Source organism: Pelophylax lessonae (assembly GCF_965119305.1).
Source record: "Pelophylax lessonae genome assembly, chromosome: 1".
In the NCBI taxonomy this organism is placed as follows: domain Eukaryota; kingdom Metazoa; phylum Chordata; class Amphibia; order Anura; family Ranidae; genus Pelophylax; species Pelophylax lessonae.
In genome coordinates, this window is record NC_138768.1 from 216,251,998 (window position 1) to 216,270,131 (window position 18,134).

The 18,134-nt window shown below is 44.1% G+C and overlaps 1 protein-coding gene across 1 annotated transcript in view; it reads left to right on the plus strand.

Moving 5' to 3' along the window:
- WSB2 (WD repeat and SOCS box containing 2) overlaps positions 1 to 18,134 on the plus strand; it is a 91,681-nt gene that overhangs the window by 38,860 nt on the left and 34,687 nt on the right. Inside the window, exons 3-7 of the mRNA XM_082243456.1 lie at positions 3,915 to 4,168; positions 4,353 to 4,484; positions 11,831 to 11,931; positions 15,335 to 15,507; positions 15,893 to 16,009. Coding sequence (XP_082099582.1) covers positions 3,915 to 4,168; positions 4,353 to 4,484; positions 11,831 to 11,931; positions 15,335 to 15,507; positions 15,893 to 16,009 — 777 coding nt within the window. The remainder of the gene's footprint in view (positions 1 to 3,914; positions 4,169 to 4,352; positions 4,485 to 11,830; positions 11,932 to 15,334; positions 15,508 to 15,892; positions 16,010 to 18,134) is intronic.

Consider the following 18,134-nt stretch of genomic DNA (forward strand, 5'->3'; position numbering starts at 1 on the left):
TATCCAGCTTAAGTTTGCAAGTATGCAAGGCTTTGTCCTACTTTAGGTCAGTTGATTTCCACTATGTGGTGCAACATGCTTTTTCAAAGACACACAGAGGACAACTGACTGCAACAGGGGACCTCAATCCATGCTTCCCCACTGCTTATAGGGGCATTTTCTTGGTATACCAACATGGAACAAGTGACTGTGATCTAGACCTTGGAATCCCTATTACTTTAGGGTCCTGCTTAAGAAAGTCATCTTCAGCTCTGTTGGAGTAGGCCAAGACTTCCTCTGTATCCACAAGGCCCCTTATGTCCACTTTTGATGTTTTTCGCACGGCCTAACTCTGGGTTTTCTGGGCTTTTATCTCTAGTGAGCCTGAGCTACCCATTACCATCTCTAATTCAGAGTCCTCACAGTCTACTCCTGGAGTGGCTATTTTTTCATATGACTCAGATTTACAAGGTGTTGTTTTCTTACCTGATGCAGTACATGCTACCCTGCATTTAGAGGATCAGCCTGCAGTTCCAGGTCTAGGATCTTTTAGTGCTCATACTGCTTTAAAGGCTTTGTGAGTACTTAAACCATTTCTCTACAGAACCTTCATCTGTCATTGTGATGGAGCCTTTTCCGTTTGTAAGGGAATTTAGTGTTAGGGAAATTGGTGTTAAGTGGTACGCTTGAAGAAACATACACAACCAGTTGGGTTGATGGTGTTCTCACAACTGCTATCAGGATTTCATTCCCAGACTCCCTACATACTGTAGGTCTAAGTCTGAATTAACTAGAATGACTCTCCGACCTCTGTTAGAAGTGATTTTGATTTGTCTCATCACAGTCTCAAAGCCAGAGACCCCCCAGTTCCTTCTGCTCAGTCTTCTGTGTGAAGTGCACCCTACTTTTTCAAGTGAGTGGCTGTTTGTTTATCCTGCTGGATCCCTTGGTAGTTTACCACCTTGTAGCTTAGATGCTCTGTTGTCTTCACTCTAGTCCCTCAATTTAGGAACTTTTTTTAGCTGCACTTCTCCCTCATCTAGTATTGCTGTACCCCACTGTACATCCTCCTAAACTTAAGTTCTTTGCACCCTGGGACTTCTACTTCCGACTCTATTAGGCACTTATCCTTAGGGATGATATCCCTAAGGACTGTATGCCACTCAAACTCGCACTTGTCCCAACAGTCGAGTCCTCTTCCCTCACAAGTGGTTGCACCTCTTGCAGTGCTTGGCTCTGCCCTGCCCTATTCCTCTTCCAATGGACCTCTTGACCTGCAAATTCAACAGGGATCAGTCCAATTGGACTCAGACCTGTCATGAAGAGCACAAATTCCTGGATTTTCACAGACTTTGACTAGATACAATTGGCCAACTACCTAGCGCTAATAATCTTGGAGCGCCTTTGAGCCGAGCTGTTCGACCCATGTATTTGCCAAGAAAGCCCACTTCCTGTGCACTTTTGACCCTTTTCTTATGTATTGCAGACTTTTCTCCTTTTAGCTCTTACTTCTCCATGTAAGTGATCCTTCTCGTGTAGGCTCTCGTCCCTTTTGGCCTCTCTCAATAAGCTAGGGAGTTTTAAATCTGGGCAAGGCACCTAGCTTGTCTCTTTTGTCCAAGAAGTCTCTGACCCTAATCATTGGTCTATGAACAGGGAGGGGATGGCCTCTTCTCGTCATCCAGGCAACACTCCCCTAACGGATATATCGCCTTGCCTGCTCCTTGAGTCTGGTTCTCTGGAAAGAAGTGTTCCAGAGTCATCGATGGGATCCTTCTGTTCGTCTTCTGACCTGACCTTCACTGGATATCATGTGGGCATTGCAGGACCGTCACCTTCAGAAAGATTTGGTAACTCCATGCAACAGACCAGGTGACCTACTCCCTACGCTAGACAGTGTTGAATGTGTCATTCTTGACTGCACTGTCTTTCCCATATTCAAGGTATCGCCTTAAAGAGTGAGGGCTCAGCACATTGTATCCTTCCTTTTCTCCATATAAGGAAGTATCCATCGATGGAAAGTCCTGTACACCTCTGGATGGTCAGCAGGTCCCTAAGGGTGATAGTGTAAGTCGGTAGGCCTTTGGGGGTACCTGATTACTGGAAGATGGTTATCCCTTTACGAGATTTGTTTTTTCTAATCTAGTAATCTCTATCCTTATCATGGTTCACCCTTACCCTGAAGTCAAGTGTTAGAATTGTTCTGCTTCCTTCTGCTGGCTGCCTTGTCTTTTCTATGAACATGCTACATCTGTCCAGATTTCCTTTCCCTGAAATCAAGGGTTAAGAATGTTAGGCTTAGGCTTTACCTACAGGTAAAAGCCTAATTAGATTTTTTTTTTTTTTTTATAGGGATCTGTTTTTCTCTGGGACTTGGCCCAGTAAACATTTTCAGGGAAATTCATTAAATGCCTAACGACGCGTTGCTGATGCTATGGCCCCTAAAAATAGCCTGCACCAGATTTGATTACATCTGCCACCTGTTTCGGGAGTTTTGACAAAGAGGCAAGACCTGGAAACATGTCACCTTAGAGTCCATGTATGCTCACTAGTACTATGGACTCCGGTAATATGGCCGCCTGAGGGCTTCTTGTTATCAGTGATGCACTTCCAGTCCTATGGAGCAGCTCTAGCGTCCCTGCTGGCTTGAATGCTGTATCTTTCTCCACTCTTACCAGGGAGCATGGCTCTTGCTACGTTATACCCTCTGGTTTGGTAGCTTGTGAGAGTGCGCCTCAGACAAGAGTCCCAACGTGATTTAGATATGCATTTCATCCACTGCACACTGCAGAAACCAGTGCAAGCACCATTTATGAATGCTGCTTTTATGTCGATATCACTGGGGACTTTCTTTTTAACCCCTTATTGAATCAATAAAGTGACATCCGGGCTCATTTATTCAACACCACGATAAGAGTGTGTATTGCTTTGGCGTGCAGTTGAGCATTATGTGTGTCATTAGAATGAATCCATAATTGGCACTCACAGCCAGTTATTTATAAAGATATCAGCACCATCATCTGGGTTGTTTATTAGGACACCCTATATACTCTCAAGGTCCTTGCTCTGTGTTTTATGTGTTACCTTTTGACGACTTCTACCCCCCCCCCAGGTGGGTTTATACAGCAGCAGGATTTTTGGGACTACTTCAGTCACTACTGGGCAGTAGGGTTTAGCACCTTGGTATACGGTTTTTAATTTTTTCAAAGTTCTAAAATGTCTTACACCACATCTCTCTTCCTTTTTTACCACGTAATTTTTCTAGTTTTTCATAATTTGGGTAGTGTGTTGTTCCCCCAGTGTTGAAGCGCATGGCTAATTGGTCCTCCACCTAATTGATTGAGGCACATAACTCTTTCAGGTAGCAGTTTCTCCTTAGCGCTGATTATCTTTCCTGGTCTGGAGCACAGGTTTGATTCATAGCCTTGATTTAGGCATTCTTTTCTTCAGATACCCTTTTGTAGCACAATCCCCACCTTTCTTGGATCTCTCAGTGACTGTTGCCCACCCCTTAGTGGTTACTTTTGGATGTCCAGGCTGTTTGGGAATTCCTAAATTCCTGTGTCTCTCAATGGGCAATAAGAAAATAAGGTTTGTACTTACCGTAAAGTCTTTATCAAGAAATCCATTGAGAGACATGTCCTGCTTTTCGTGTTTATTGGCTCTTGTGCTTCTTGCTCACAAAACTGAAGCATGACCATTGAAGTTGGGGTTACACTGGGGCTGGTTTAATTCTTTTTTGTTTGCCAGTGTTCCAGCCTCCTGTAGGAGGCAGTATAATCAGACTGTTTAGGAATGTTGGTGTCTTTCAATGGACTGCAAGAAAAAGATTTTATGTTTAGTACAAAAATCTTGTTTTCACTTTTTAGATAAAAATGCTTGTAAAATGAAGGACCATTTCATTTCAGTTACTGGGAAACCTCTTATTTTGCCAGACGAGCACCATCCTACAGGACAAAAAGTCAGTGCTACAAGAGTGCAGAAGTCAAAGGCAAATGTAATCTGAAAGAGAAAATTTTGGACTGTGGTCAGATTGTCTGGAGTTTAGCGTTTGGCTCCTCCTCTTCACCAGCAGGATGGAAGTTGTGGCCACGTTCCAGGCAACAAGCATCTGGATCTCTTGGGTCTTGGCTGCTCCTAGCAACAGGACTTAGCGATGGTCATGTCAAAATATGGGAAGTGCATACAGGTAAATTGCATGAATGAAATAGCTTTTATCTGCATACTCTGTTGCTTATCAGTGATTGTTTTTCTATATTGTAGCAGCATTTACGACTGTGTTGCAGTGTTCATAAACTCAGCATTTGACAGGATCTCTGTTTTGCCTTTACTGTCAGAAGGAAAGGAACTAATTACCTCTTTTACTACCACAGGTCGTTTGCTCTTCAATTTATCTGGGCACCAAGACGTAGTTAGAGACTTAAGCTTTGCTACAAATGGCAGCCTGACCCTTGTTACTGCATCCCGAGATAAGACTCTGCGTGTCTGGGACTTAAAAAAAGATGGTATGATTTTTAAATTTACAAGGACTTTTTATCTGCTAGAATAAACAGAGTAAAAGATGCTGCACAAGGACAGTTTTTTTTTTTTTTTTTCCTAGCCTGGAAAACTTTGTTTATCTTTCGTTCATTGACAGACACAGCTCCTTTTATTCTTAACCATTGGGTTAAACTGCCCCCTACAGGAGTAAGACACTAGGCAGCAAAAGTCTGGCTACACACATGGGCAGTCCCAGGGGGTATATTCCCTCTCTCTGCTATAGGCACTCAGTTTCTTTCTGCCTACTCAGGAGTAAGTTCCTTGCTAGGATCTTTGGTCCTGGCAAGTTTTTCTTTTTTTTTTTTCTTTTTTGATAGAAAAGTTTTCTTCTGGATTTTTCCTGTGAGATCTACAATCAAATGCCAGACTGGGCGATGGGCTGGATAATCTAGATCCAGTGGTCACCCCAGTCTGGCCATGTGAGCGCGCACAGAACTCAGCTCCACGCTAGGTCGGCCGCGACATAGCCAACTGGATGGGGGCTGGCCTGCGTGGTAAACACCTCGAGTCGCAGCGTTCCTCCTGGAGAGGGGTTCTGTCTGGAACGTTGCCCGCCTGGTTCCTAGTATAGATAGTGGCTCTCCCCCTGGAGGGTTTTGGGGGGGCCCCGGGTTCCCCTCCTTCCTGTCAGGCACCCCCCTTTTCCAGTATCCCCAATCCTACCCCCCTCCACATATGCTGGGGCTGTTTGGGTGGTCTGGTCCACCTCCTGGGGCAGGGCGTTAGCTGGCAATGGGGGCCGGAGGGGTTCGCCACCGGCGACTGGACGGTCGACTCTGCGTGGGCAGAGGAAGCGGGTTTTACCCGGTGGGGCTCCTGCCCAGATCTATCCTTGAAGCCTGGGTTCCCTCCTGGGTCCCTGTAATCCTCGGGTGCTGCATGGGGCCACCATTTTGTTGTAGCCTGTCTGTTTCTGTACACGGTGGCCATGTTTGTGTAGTCTGGCGGCCATTTTGCTGTGATTTGCCATTGAAAATAACCGCGGCCATGACAGTGGAGCCCTGTGGGCGGCGATTTCAGCGGTGGGAGCCCCTCCTCATACCCTGGTGCTGACTCCTGGATCCTTTCACTTTCTGATCACCGCGCGTGTAGTACAGATTATCCTGGTGGCTGCAGGTGCTTGTTTCTGCTGGGTGGTGAGTCTGGTGGGGTCCTCTCCCTCTCTGCTGAAGATCGTTTGTTGCTTGTACCTGGCGACCAGGTGGTGCTGCCAGCGCGGTGGGGGTTGTCCCCTTGCAGTGTTTTACAGTTTTTGTGGGGTCCCCCTGGTGACTCATGGAGCTTTGGAGCACATCTCCCAACCTGATCCTCTCTCTGAGGCTGCGGGGCCCTCCGGGTCCTGACCATCCATCCATTCACTGATGGCGGTCCTGGAGTCCTTTATGTCCCTGGTAGAGGTGGCTTTCCGGAGACGGGCTGGCAAAAAGCATCCCCTGCCTCATCTGTCTCATCAGATCCTGAATCTGATCCGGCGCTGCGGACGTGGGTCACCCTGCTGGGTCTGCAACCTTGCACCCAGAATCCTCTAATCTTGAGGATGATTCCTGCACGTCTGCAACCGCACATGAAAAGGCACTTGTGGAGGCACTGATTGTATCTGTGCGTGAGACCCTGAAGATGGAGGATGCAGCTGCAGCTGGGATGGAGACGCGGGTTCCCTTTGGCACTTACAAGCTATCCAGAGCGGCAAAGGTGTTTCCTTTCCCTGCCTATTTTGACAGCATTGTCGTTAAAGAGTGGGGATGACCAAAGCATCCCTGTGGGGTCTCTAAGCGCTTTACTAGGCGTTACCCCTATAAGGAGTCTCTTCTCAAGATGTGGACTGTTCCACCGGTGGTGGACCCTCTGGTTTCCAGATTAAACAAGGCAACCATGATTCAGATTGAAGAGTCCCCAGCCTTTAAGGATCCGGCTGACAGGAAGGCAGAGGCTGTGGCTCGCAATATGTACAATCTGCCAATGAGGCTGGTATACGCCATTGCCCTGGTGTCGAAAAACTGCCCGAGTGGGCTAAGCTCTTACGCCGTGACCTGGAGGCAGAACAGCTCCCCCTGCCTTTGCTGAGCTGGCGGACCAGCTGTTGCAGGGGCTGCAGGTTATCTTTGATGCCTCTTTGGATGCGGCTCCCCTAGTGGCTCGGCTCTCTGTTTTGGCAGTGGTCCTTCGGCATGTCTTTTGGCTCAAGTGCTGGTCTGCGGACCAGACTTCTAAAAGGCCTTGACTGATCTGCCTTTTCAAGGAGATCGCCTGTTTGGAGCTACCCTGGATTATGAAAGGTCTCACAGGGGGAAGAGTACTTTTCTTCCACAGGCTACTAAGGGCAAGGAATCTCGTCGTAGACGTGGGCCTTCCTTCTCAGCTCATAAGAAGTTTTTTCATCCCTCAGGGTCGACTGACAAGGGCTCAAAGCTTTTTAGAGCCTCCTCTGGAGAATCCAAACAAACCTGGTCTGGCAAGCAGAGAGCCCTGGTGCAAGACAAGTGGGTCCACAAAGTCATTCGGTTCGGCTACAAGATTGAGTTTCGTTCTTTCCTTCCAACTTGCACCTGTCCCCGGACCGCTTGCAAGGTCTGTTTGGGGCGATACAAGACCGGTTACTTCAAGGGGTAATTGCTCGGAGGCTCTTACTCCAGAATGTTTTCAGGGTTTTTACTCAAATCTGTTCACAGTTCCCAGGAAGGAAGGCAAAGTGCGTCTTCTTCCATTAACTTTTGGCCACACACTCCCTGGTGTGTACCTTTCTTCAGGGTGTCCAACATTGGTTCATCCAAAGCAGGCTCCGTTGCTGCTTTGGAATCTCAATTTGGTGCTTTCTGTTCTCCAGAAGCCTCCCTTTGAGAATCATCGGGAGATTCCCCTGCTTACGCTGTCCCTGGAGGGGGCCTTTTTGGTGGCTATCAACTCTGCGCGCAGGGTGTCGGAACTGGTGGCGTTCTCCTGTCATTCACCCTACCTTTGTGATTTACAGGGATAAGGAGGTTCTTCGCCCCTGTCCTTTTTTTCCTTCTCTGTTGTTTCTGTTTTTCATTTGAATGAAGACATTGTGTTGCCTTCTCTGTGTCCCAGGCCTAAACATCTGAAGGAAATTGCCTTGCATACCTTGGATGTGGTCCGGGCAATTAGGGTGTACCTGGCAGCTATGGAGTCTTTCAGGAAGTCAGACTCTCTATTTCTGCTCATGGATGGACCTCTGCGACCATTTCCAGATGGATCAGACAGGTGGTCAGGTTCCTCCTTTCCCTGTCAAGGCGCACCCTACTAGGGCGCTTAGTGCCTCCTGAGCTTTTTGTCATCAGGCATCAGTGAAGCAGGTTTGCAAGACAGCCACCTGGTCATCGGTGCACACTTTCATAAAGTTCTATAAAGTGGATGTGTTAGCATCTGCGGATGCTTCTTTTGGCAGCAAGGTTTTGCAGGCTGCTGTTTAGAGGACCTGATCCTCTTTGAGAGTGTATTGTTTTTTTCAGGTGGGCGCCAGTTGTTTTGGTTGAGCTCCTGTTTACCAGGTTGGCTATAGTTTAGCCTTGGGAATTTATTTTTCGCTGTTCTCAACCCTCATGTTTTACACTGCTTTGGGACATCCCAATGGTTAACAATATCAGGAGCTGTGTCTGTCAATGAATGAAAGAGAAAATGGGATTTTTGACTTACCGTAAAATCCATTTCTCTGATGTTCATTGACGGGCACAGCACTCACCCCTCTGTGGAGTTGTAACTCTCCTGATACTGCTTGTAACTAAACTGAGTGCCTATAGCAGAGAGAGGGAGTATACCCCCTGGGACTGCCCATGGGTGTAGCCAGATTTCTTTTCTGTCTAGTGTCCTACGCCTGTAGGGGCAGTATAACCCAATGGTTAAGAATATCAGGAGCTGTGCCTGTCGGTGAACATCAGAGAAATGGATTTTACGATAAGTCAAAAATGCAATTTTTTCTAAATAAACTAGTTGATCTGGTAGATCCCATGTAGAATCTGCCCTGGTTATTATTATTTCTTGGTTCTTCTCAAGCTTTATTCATTCTTGTAAAAATGATTATATCTTTGTCAGTGGATCAGTAATTACTACAGATGTTCCCACTCAAAGAATAACTTTAAAATGGTTGTAACCCCTTACATAGCAAGGTGAACAAGCGCTAAGCCCTATGGTGATACACACTGCCCATTGTCCCAGGGCCACCCAGGTGCAGCTGTCAAGGTTAGTATACTGAGGTACTAAAACTGGCAAGCAAAGGATGAGTGTTTACCATACCATCAAGATAGCGCTGTCTCATCCTTTGGTAACCCTTTACATATACTCAGTGAAGGGACTAGCCTCAGAAATTAAACAAATCCTCCTACATCAAACTTGTCAGAAGTGACTCATGCTGATAACAGGAACTAGACAGCAGAGAGAAATTAAGCTCATTGCTTTGGAAATAGGCTAGTAAACATTATAGAAATATGTGCTTTGTTCATATTTCATGTCTGAGGTTTACAACCACTTTAAAGATTCTCTCCAGTTTTTAGTGACATTTAAATAGTTTGTTTTGAACCAAGATGCAGCGGCTTTCAGCTCTGTATGAGCTGTTTGAAGCCTCAGCTACAAACAGTATACAGTGTTGCAGCAGTGGGACAAGACCTTTCTGTCCTAGTCCTGGAACAAAATCAAGTTGAGCTGAGTTGCATTCACCCTTTCAAAGGGAGCTTTGTCTTCTATAAATTAATACAAAGCTTCCTCTGATTGGTTGAGGTGGAGATAGTGACATCATCAGCCCGCTTCTCTACCTCAGCCAATCAGAGGAAGCTTTGTCTTCATGAATAGAAATACAAAGCTCCCTCTGTCACTCAGCCCGACTCGATTTCGTTCTGGGAGTGGTACAGGAAGGTCTTGTCCCACTGCCGAAACACAGCAATGTATAATGTATGTAGCTCTCGCTACATACGGTTTATGCAGCTCTGATAGCTGAATTAAGTAAATAGTTTGTTTGGAACAGCTTGGTCCAAATGAACTATTTAAACATAACTTAAAAGCTAGAGATCAGGTTTGGGTGCACCTGTGGCAATGTTGAAAGTACCAAAGTCACTAATGTAACAGATAACTGACCTCATGTATTGGTTATGTCAAGTTATAAATACTCATGCAAGTATAATTACCTGAAATGTATATTTACATTTTCCCTTGTAAAAGCATTCACGTAGAAGAATGTGCAAAAAGATTGCTGTCATTTTGTCTGGTTATATACAGAGCTCACGAGTTCAGGTTTAAGTCACACAGTCATTGTTTGCAGTCCGGGGTGTGTGAATTTCTGAAATAGTTCAGCATCCGTAGCTATGCTTTCAGGAAAGTACACACCCAGTTGTCATGTAGAACTGGAAATGCAACTAGTTAAAACGGCACATAGACCTACACGTAACAAGATAGCTTTGCATTGAATTTTAATAATGAATGGGCATTTACTCTACTGTGTCATCAACTGCTAAAGTTAATAAGACACAGTCACAATGTATACTTTAAACCACACTGTTTTTGTCATTACAGTGATTTATGTGAGTGTCAGGGAAAATTAGTGCCACACTTAAAGCAGGTCGAAAAGGTCGGGCCGAAAATACTTTTTAAAAATAAAAAAAATACCCCTTTAATACTAACATATCGCCAATTACAGTAACACTATTCTCAGATTACAGTACAGTATTTGATTGTAGATAGTTGCTTACCTTTAAAAATGATTGCAGAGCGCTGCCATCTCCGGTGTGGGTGTCTGAAGCCCCTGTGTCTCCTCTTCCGTGCAAGCTGGCTACCTAGAATGCCGATCGCAATCTCGCGCATGCCCTGTAGATTGCGATCGGCAATGAGAGGAGCGGCTGTCCATGCCCATTGCCTCCTGGGATTGATGACACACATCTCCCAGGATGCAATGCGAACCCGGAAGGGACGTCCGGGAGCTGCGGCTGCAGAAGGAGGAAGTAGGACAAACAATCCTCTAAAATAAGGTAAGTGATCCAAAAAAAAAAAAAAAAAAAAATTATAGCACAATTCATTTTTAAAAACCATATCACTACTGAAATCCGTTAAGTTGAAAATGTGGGTGTAACTCCGTTTTAAGCTGGGCTTTAGATGGAGCAACCAATTCTCCCATCAACTCTGTCAGCGTTGATGGGGGAATGCTCCACGGGAGGCATTCCCCCATCAACGCTGACAGCGTTGATGGGAGAATTGGTGCTAGCAATAATTAGCTGCTAGCAATAATTTCCATGTAAAATCTGACAGGCTGGTTGTACCCAAGGTGATTGATCAATCAACTTGGGCACATTCAGCCTGCCCAGACATGGTTCAAATCTCAGCTTCGAACAGTGTATGGCCAGATTTAGGCCTCATTTACACCTGCTGTTGTGGCAGCAGACAGGGGTGTACACATGCCATGGCCGCGATGTTTCGCGCAGGAAAAAAATCCCTGCTGTTGCTTTTGCCTCAGTACCACCCACTGAATGCAACCTGCCAACCAAATGCCGCCGCGTTGCAATTGCGTGCAGTACATTTCAGCGCTGTGGTGTGTGCTTTTAGGGATTAAAACAGGCAGTGAGGAGACGACACAACACCACCTCATTGTCTGTTAAACACTTGCAAATACACCCGCAGTCTGATTACCCCAGTGGGGGCTTCCACGATTACCTGTGAGAGGCAGCCCTATTAAAAGCAATGGGAGGCTCCTGGCTTCTGCAGCTAATCACGCCCACTCAAATGTAATCTCTCATGCAGAGATCACATGCGAATGACTGGCCCTGGATGCAGCCTGCCTAAGAAGAGTAGCTAACAGTTGTACCAATGACAATAAGAGAATTTTTTTATTGGTATATTGAGAAAGAACTAAAACTTCTCACAAGTTTATGTTGTCTGTAGTCCCATTAACATGATCTCTTTAATTGCTGTTCTGTCACTGACAGGGGTAAAATCTCCCAGGTTGGGGGTCACAGACAGCATTACAAATCCTATCCAAAACTAAAAAAGGAATTGACTGAAGTTCCACTTTTACTGGTATCAAAAGCTGCTGTACATTCTACCCCAGTATGTGGACTGAGAGCTGGCAAAATTTGCAGCTTTATTTTTTTTCTGTCTGTAAAAACACACCTCTGTGACTAGGCCCAAATGGAAGCAGCCATTAACTGACTCATGCAGAATTGTAATACTAAGGCAGAAAAGTCAAACTCAATCACTTAGTCACTTTCATTGGGTATGTGGCCAGAACTTGGGCAGGCACATGATTCCTATATGCAGAACCAAGACATGTTCCATCTGGTTTTTGGTACGGACTGATTGTCTGTTTCTGTTTTTTTAGGTAAATTGATCCAGGTGCTATCTGGACACATCCAGTGGGTCTACTGCTGTTCCATATCTCCAGACTGCAGTATGCTGTGTTCTGCTGCAGGGGAGAGCTCGGTGAGATACCCCATATCCCCGTCGTCAACGCAATCCGTACACACAGCTACCCTTATTAGCCTATTAAGTTAAATATTTCTGAACTGTTACAATTCAAAAACTAATAATTGCAGAGTCACATGCAGTGTTCTGCTGAGGTTTTAAAGGATTATGAAAGCGCTTAGAAGACCCAGGGTATCTGCTAGGAAAGATCTATTTGTTATAAGATGACTTTATACCCTGACATGCACTGACGTCCAGTTGGTACAAAATCCCCTTTAGGCCTTATGCACACAGGACATTTTTGTTATCTCTCCTAGACGCTTTTCCTCCTGGCAGTGCTGTTTTGGCAAAAAAAAAATGCTGGTAAATAAATGTGTGTCACCTTTAGCGCCCAGTCACACAGGGGCGACACGACTTGCTGGGGCGACCTGTGAAGTCGCGGTGCACGGCGCGACATGCATGGACTTCATATAATTGAAGTCAATGCAAGTCGCCTCCAGGTCGCCCCAAAGTAGTACAGGACCCTTTTTCTAAGTCGGAGCGACTTGTGTCGCTCCTATTAGAACGGGTCCTGTGCTAATCAATGGCAGGTGACCGACCGCGACTTGTCAGGCGACCAAGTCGCCTGACAAATCGCGCTAGTGTGAATGGGGTCTTAGACTTCTCAGTTGTTTGGGCGCTAATTTATTTCATTGGTCAGAATAATTATTTATTGTGGCCATTGAAATTAAAAAATGCTGAAGCGCTTAAAAAATGCTGAAGCGCTTAATGCACCTAGAGATGCATCAACTCACCTTTGCATGTGTCAAGTGTTTTTTCTGCCAAAACACCGTTGTTCCTGGACACACTGGCAGTGGGTTTTTTGTATTGCATTAAAGTGCACCTAAAGCTAAAACCTTTTTTTTTTTTTTTTTTTTTTTTTTTTTTTTTTAGTTTTGGGTGTGAGTTTTTTAAACCAGAACTGATCTGTATGATGAAAAGAACTTGGGTGTTCAAAGCTGCCTATAAGAGGTCACCTTTTCCTGAGCAACTATATTTAAAAAAAAATATTGTATTAGTATATTGCACAAAAAATTATTTTATATATATAAATCTAAGGTGGATATATTCGTGTTTGGATGATAAATAGATATTACAACTGAAAATGAAAAGAAATACACAGTAGCACCCCTAATGTGACCTACAAACTCATTATACAAAGAAAAAAAATTAATAAATTATATTAATATATTAATATAATACCCATACAATGCAATGTATGTATGGGGTCAATCAAGGTTTAACAGAACCACACAACCTGCAGCTCCTTTATGGAGGATCACAGAGAATCCAGCTAGTACCAAAGATAAACAGGGAGCAGGAATGTGTTAGTAAGGTAACTGTTTTAATGAGTACAAATAAACAATATCAACTCTCATCATCAAGATACTCACACTTTGTATGTATCCACAGGCATAAGATCTCTCCACAGTTCAAGAATATAGGCATAAAAGCAGTCCCCAGGGTTTATGATACTTAAGGACTGCTTTTCTTCCTATATCCTTGAACTATGGAGATATCTTATGCCTTTGGATACATACAAAGTGTGAGTATCTTGATTGGCTGCTGCAGGATGACATCATTCCCATGCATGCGCAGCCTAGTTTACATTCTGGCACTGTGCTTGTGTGCCGGAATGACTGCACATCTTGTGAAGTATTTAGTTCCATTTTAAGGCAGCCCATTTATTATGACTAGGCTGTCGGTGCACCACAACAAATGCAAAAAAGTGCAAGACCAATTTTTAACAATGCAGTTCACCACAATGCATAGTATATGTGATATGGTGTGCTGAAGTGCATTGGGCACTACTGTATAATTTGCTGGAGTAACATTCACAATAATTGGCACCAAAACACACTGCACATAGATTAAATGTATTGTCAAGCTTTGTGGTAATGCACTTTAACATGCGTGTTTTTAGCATTTGTTGCCACAAGTGGCCCTCATTGGTCGTAAAAAAGTGCTGTTTTTTTTAAAATATATTAATAGAAGTTTTTTTTTAAATATAATAGTTCAAGAAAAGGTGACTTTTTTATATTGGTTGGTTTTGCATCCATAGGCCTTGTTTACACCTGCTTTTCTGTCTAATGCCCCATACACACGTGCAGATTATCTGCAGACTTTTGTCTGCAGACTTACCTTTTCTATGTAGTGCAAGGGCCTGCCGGATTGCATACAAATTGAAAGTGTTTAGGTTTGACCTCATATTATATGGTTTTGGTAAGTCTGCAAACAAAAGTCTGCAGATAATCTGCACTTGTGTATGGGGCATTAAGCGCAATCTGCATTCGGATCACTCTTTAGAGAGCAACAGACAGCGTTGAGGAGGTGTTACATTGTCCCCTTACTGCTTATTTTAACTCCCTAAAAACCAGACAACCTTCCACAATGTGCTTGGTTTTGGGGCAGTTCTTGTTTGCTCGAGAAATATTTTCCATCCTTCTCCTTCTAATTTTCTCATCACTGTGATGGGATACGAATGTCATTTTGACCACCCTGACGATTAAAAAAATCCAGCAAAGGTTCCTAAAGCAAAGTATTTCCAGCAAAATCCTACTAGTGTATGGCCAGTTAGTAATGGATTTACCTCTTTTGGGAGAGATTTTCTCCAGCTTGTGTCTAGAATATAGAAAGTGAAGGGAAATCTCTTAAATGGGGCACAGATGGTGGGTTTAACCTGTTCTCTTTTTTTTTTTTTTTTTTTTTTTTTTTAATGATAAAATTGTGTACATTTAGTTCAAAAGTTATATTTTCTCAGTAATATTACTGTGGTCCCCAGATCTCATCTGTACAGTAGAACAAGTTATTTTTTAAATACTTTTTATTTGCAAAAGAGAAAAGTAATCCTGGCAGTGCTAACTGGCAGGAATCTGTGGATTAGATTATTGGCTGAACATAATTTACACATTTTTTGGCAGGTAAGGTTTCACAATTTCATATTTCAGCTGTGAATTTGACTGTTTTGATTCATTTCTACTCTGTTTTCCAAAGGAAACTTATTGTAGTTCTCCACTCAGCTCGGTGTGGATGACACTTAGAGCCCATTCAGACAGGGGCGACACGACTTGCTGGGGCGACCAGTGAAGTCGCGGTGCACAGCGTGCACTGCGACCTCGGCGCGACATGCACGGACTTCATATAATTGAAGTCAATGCAAGTCGCCTCCAGGTCGCCCCAAAGTAGTACAGGACCCTTTTTCTAAGTCGGAGCGACTTGTGTCGCTCCTATTAGAACGGGTCCTGTGTTAATCAATGGCAGGCGACCGACCGCGACTTGTCAGGCGACCAAGTCGCCTGACAAGTCGCGCTAGTGTGAATGGACCCTTAGGAATGGAGGCTTGCCCTTGTTTGTAAACTCTTTTTTTCCTATCTTGTGCTAGGTACTGCTTTGGAGCATGCGATCGTACACTCTCATTCGGAAGCTGGAGGGCCATCAGAACAGTGTTGTATCATGTGACTTCTCTCCAGATTCTGCACTCTTAATCACAGCCTCTTATGACACTACCATGATTTTATGGGATCCTTATACAGGCGAAAAGCTAAGACAGTTCCTGTAAGTAAGAGCATGATATGGCCATATGGTGGGACCAAATCCCCATTTTTATTTATGGATTGTCTTCATATTTGATAGTCATTTCTTTTGCATGTGTGCGCTATTCTTTTTTAATATGCATGTCGCTTGGTTCATAGCAGCACCAGCTTTAGAAATACATGTTCAGGGTTTGCTCCCCCAACCTTTTGCTAGTTCCTGTAAGTAGTTGCTAGCTTTTAATTTTGACAAAGCAATCTGGTTGGTTAAAGGTGATAGATGCGTACAAAGAAAGAAAAAAGCTAGCACCATTTCAGTTGTAGTAATAGAGATGGAGTGATAAATATTTGTAATGCTTAGGGAAATTGGAGTAAAATTACTTTTGTTGACTGCTGTTCTTTGCTCTTAGCCATATTTCAATGTCTCGTGATCTGGACTATAGCTCTCCAGAACCACAGCTCAGTGCTCTAAGATCCGTCTGCTTTTCACCAGAAGGACTGTACCTCGCAAGCTTGGCAGATGACAGGTGAGAAGAATTTTCTGCATTCATGCAGTAGGATAAAGGATTGAATACGTTAAAAAAACACCTGCTGTCTCAATAGTAGATCAAGCTGTTACTTGTACTGTTACAAGAGAATGTTTCCTATAACTGATGTTTGTTGTGTTATCAGCTGTTGTGTGGCTTATCATGTATAACAGTTATAAGTAAAATAGCAAAACGCTAACCAGGAAACAACGGGACTTTTGAGGTACAATCCACACATGGATATCTACTTTATAGAAAATACATATGACTTTTATGCAATATTTAAATGTTAAAAGCATTCAGATAAGTTCACCTTTTGTAACATTTTACATGTTACACCCATATTAGGGGTGTAACATTGTTACTGTGCAGCTGCCGATCTCTTTCCCCCCTCACCCCTCCAGTGATCCTGGGCGGGAGTTCCTCTCCCGCCCAGTAAAACCAATCTATCATTTGATATCTAAACCTATAAAAATTAAACATTTTGTGAAATGTAAGTGCCCTTTGATCTTTTTTGTTCATAGGATTGTTTTTTGTTCCAGCACCCGCTGTCCCATCTTAAAAACAATGTGGCTGTGTGGGGCTCTGCCCACACAGCTGCATCATTCATTCACCATGCACAGAGTTCTGTGAATGACTGAAATACAAGTCCCATCCCCCAGACAGCTTGTAAGTTCAATGAAATACGAGAGTGCTCATAAGCGCCCTCATAGTTCATTAACTCTTTCCGCACTTTAGTAACTCTCTCCCTGTATGGGAGCTGTACTGAGTGTCTGCAGGAGCAGGCAGGATCTCATTGGTGGACAATGGGTTCTGTTTCCTTCTTAGGTTTTTTCCAGTTTCTTTATGTTGAATAAGGATATTGGTCCTTAATATTGGTTCCCTATCAAGGGTGCTATGTAGAAATCATGACTTTGTAAATGGCCCTGTTAACACAGAGGGATTATCTGTGTGCCCCGTGCAGGGCTGTCTTTTACTGACATGGGGATGCAGAGTGTTGTATTCGTCCTCATGCCAGCAGTCCTATAGGTGTGTATTGGAACCCGCGGCTGCACTGTCACAACCACTGTGTCTCTGTGTTTCATCCGTGCCCTAAATGCACCCTGATTGAGTTTGGCCCTGAGAAACTTGCACGGATGTAACATTGGCACACAGCAGTTGTGTCTGTGCAGCCAGGGGTCCCAGTACACATCTATAGGACTGCCAGCAAGGGGATGCACGCAACACCTGTGCCGGTAAAAGACAGCCCTGTACAGAGCACACAGCTAATCGCCCCATGTGGACAGGGCCATATAGGAAGTCCCAATACACATCTATAGAAACTGCCGTCACAGGGATCCACGCAACACCTGTGCATCCCATGCCGATAACACATGTCCCTGCTCAGGGCACACAAGTGATCACCTTATGTGAATGAGGCCTGTAAGTAAAATAGATAGTATAGTTGAGTAAAACCAATCTATCATTTGATATTTAAACCTATAAAAATTAAAAATTTTGTGAAATGTAAGTGCCCTTTGATCTTTTTTGTTCATATAGCATGAAATGTAACATTAGAAAACTAAAATAAACCTTTTTACCTCAAAGTGGTCGTCAAAGTTCAGAATTTGACACCTTTTTTTGGCATTTTAGTAAAGTACATTTATCAAAATCGTTTTTCTCTTTCGTTCATCGACGGACACAGCGCTCCATAAATCATAACTACTGGGTTTTATTGCCTCCTCCAGGAGTAGAACTAGGCAGAACAAAAACACCTGGCTACGCCAATAGGCCATCCTCAGCTTTGTGAATAACCCCCCTCTCTGCTCTAGGTAATCAGTTTTTAATCTGTCTAGTCAAAGTAAGGACCTAGGTTCCCGGCTGGGATCTTTGGTCCTAGCAATTTTTTCTCCTCCCTTACATCTTTTTTGTTTTTTTTTTTCTTGGGAGATCTACAAACAACTTCTGGGCTGGGCGACGGGCTGGATAATTTAGATCCAGTGGTCCCCCCAGCCCAGCCAGCTAGCGCATGCAGACCGCAGCTACGCACTAGGTCGGCCGCAACAGAGGCTGGCTGGACAGAGGCTGGCAGAAGCTGTCCCTTGGCCAACAGCTCCCCTACTTTGGTGGCGGGGATTCTGTCTGG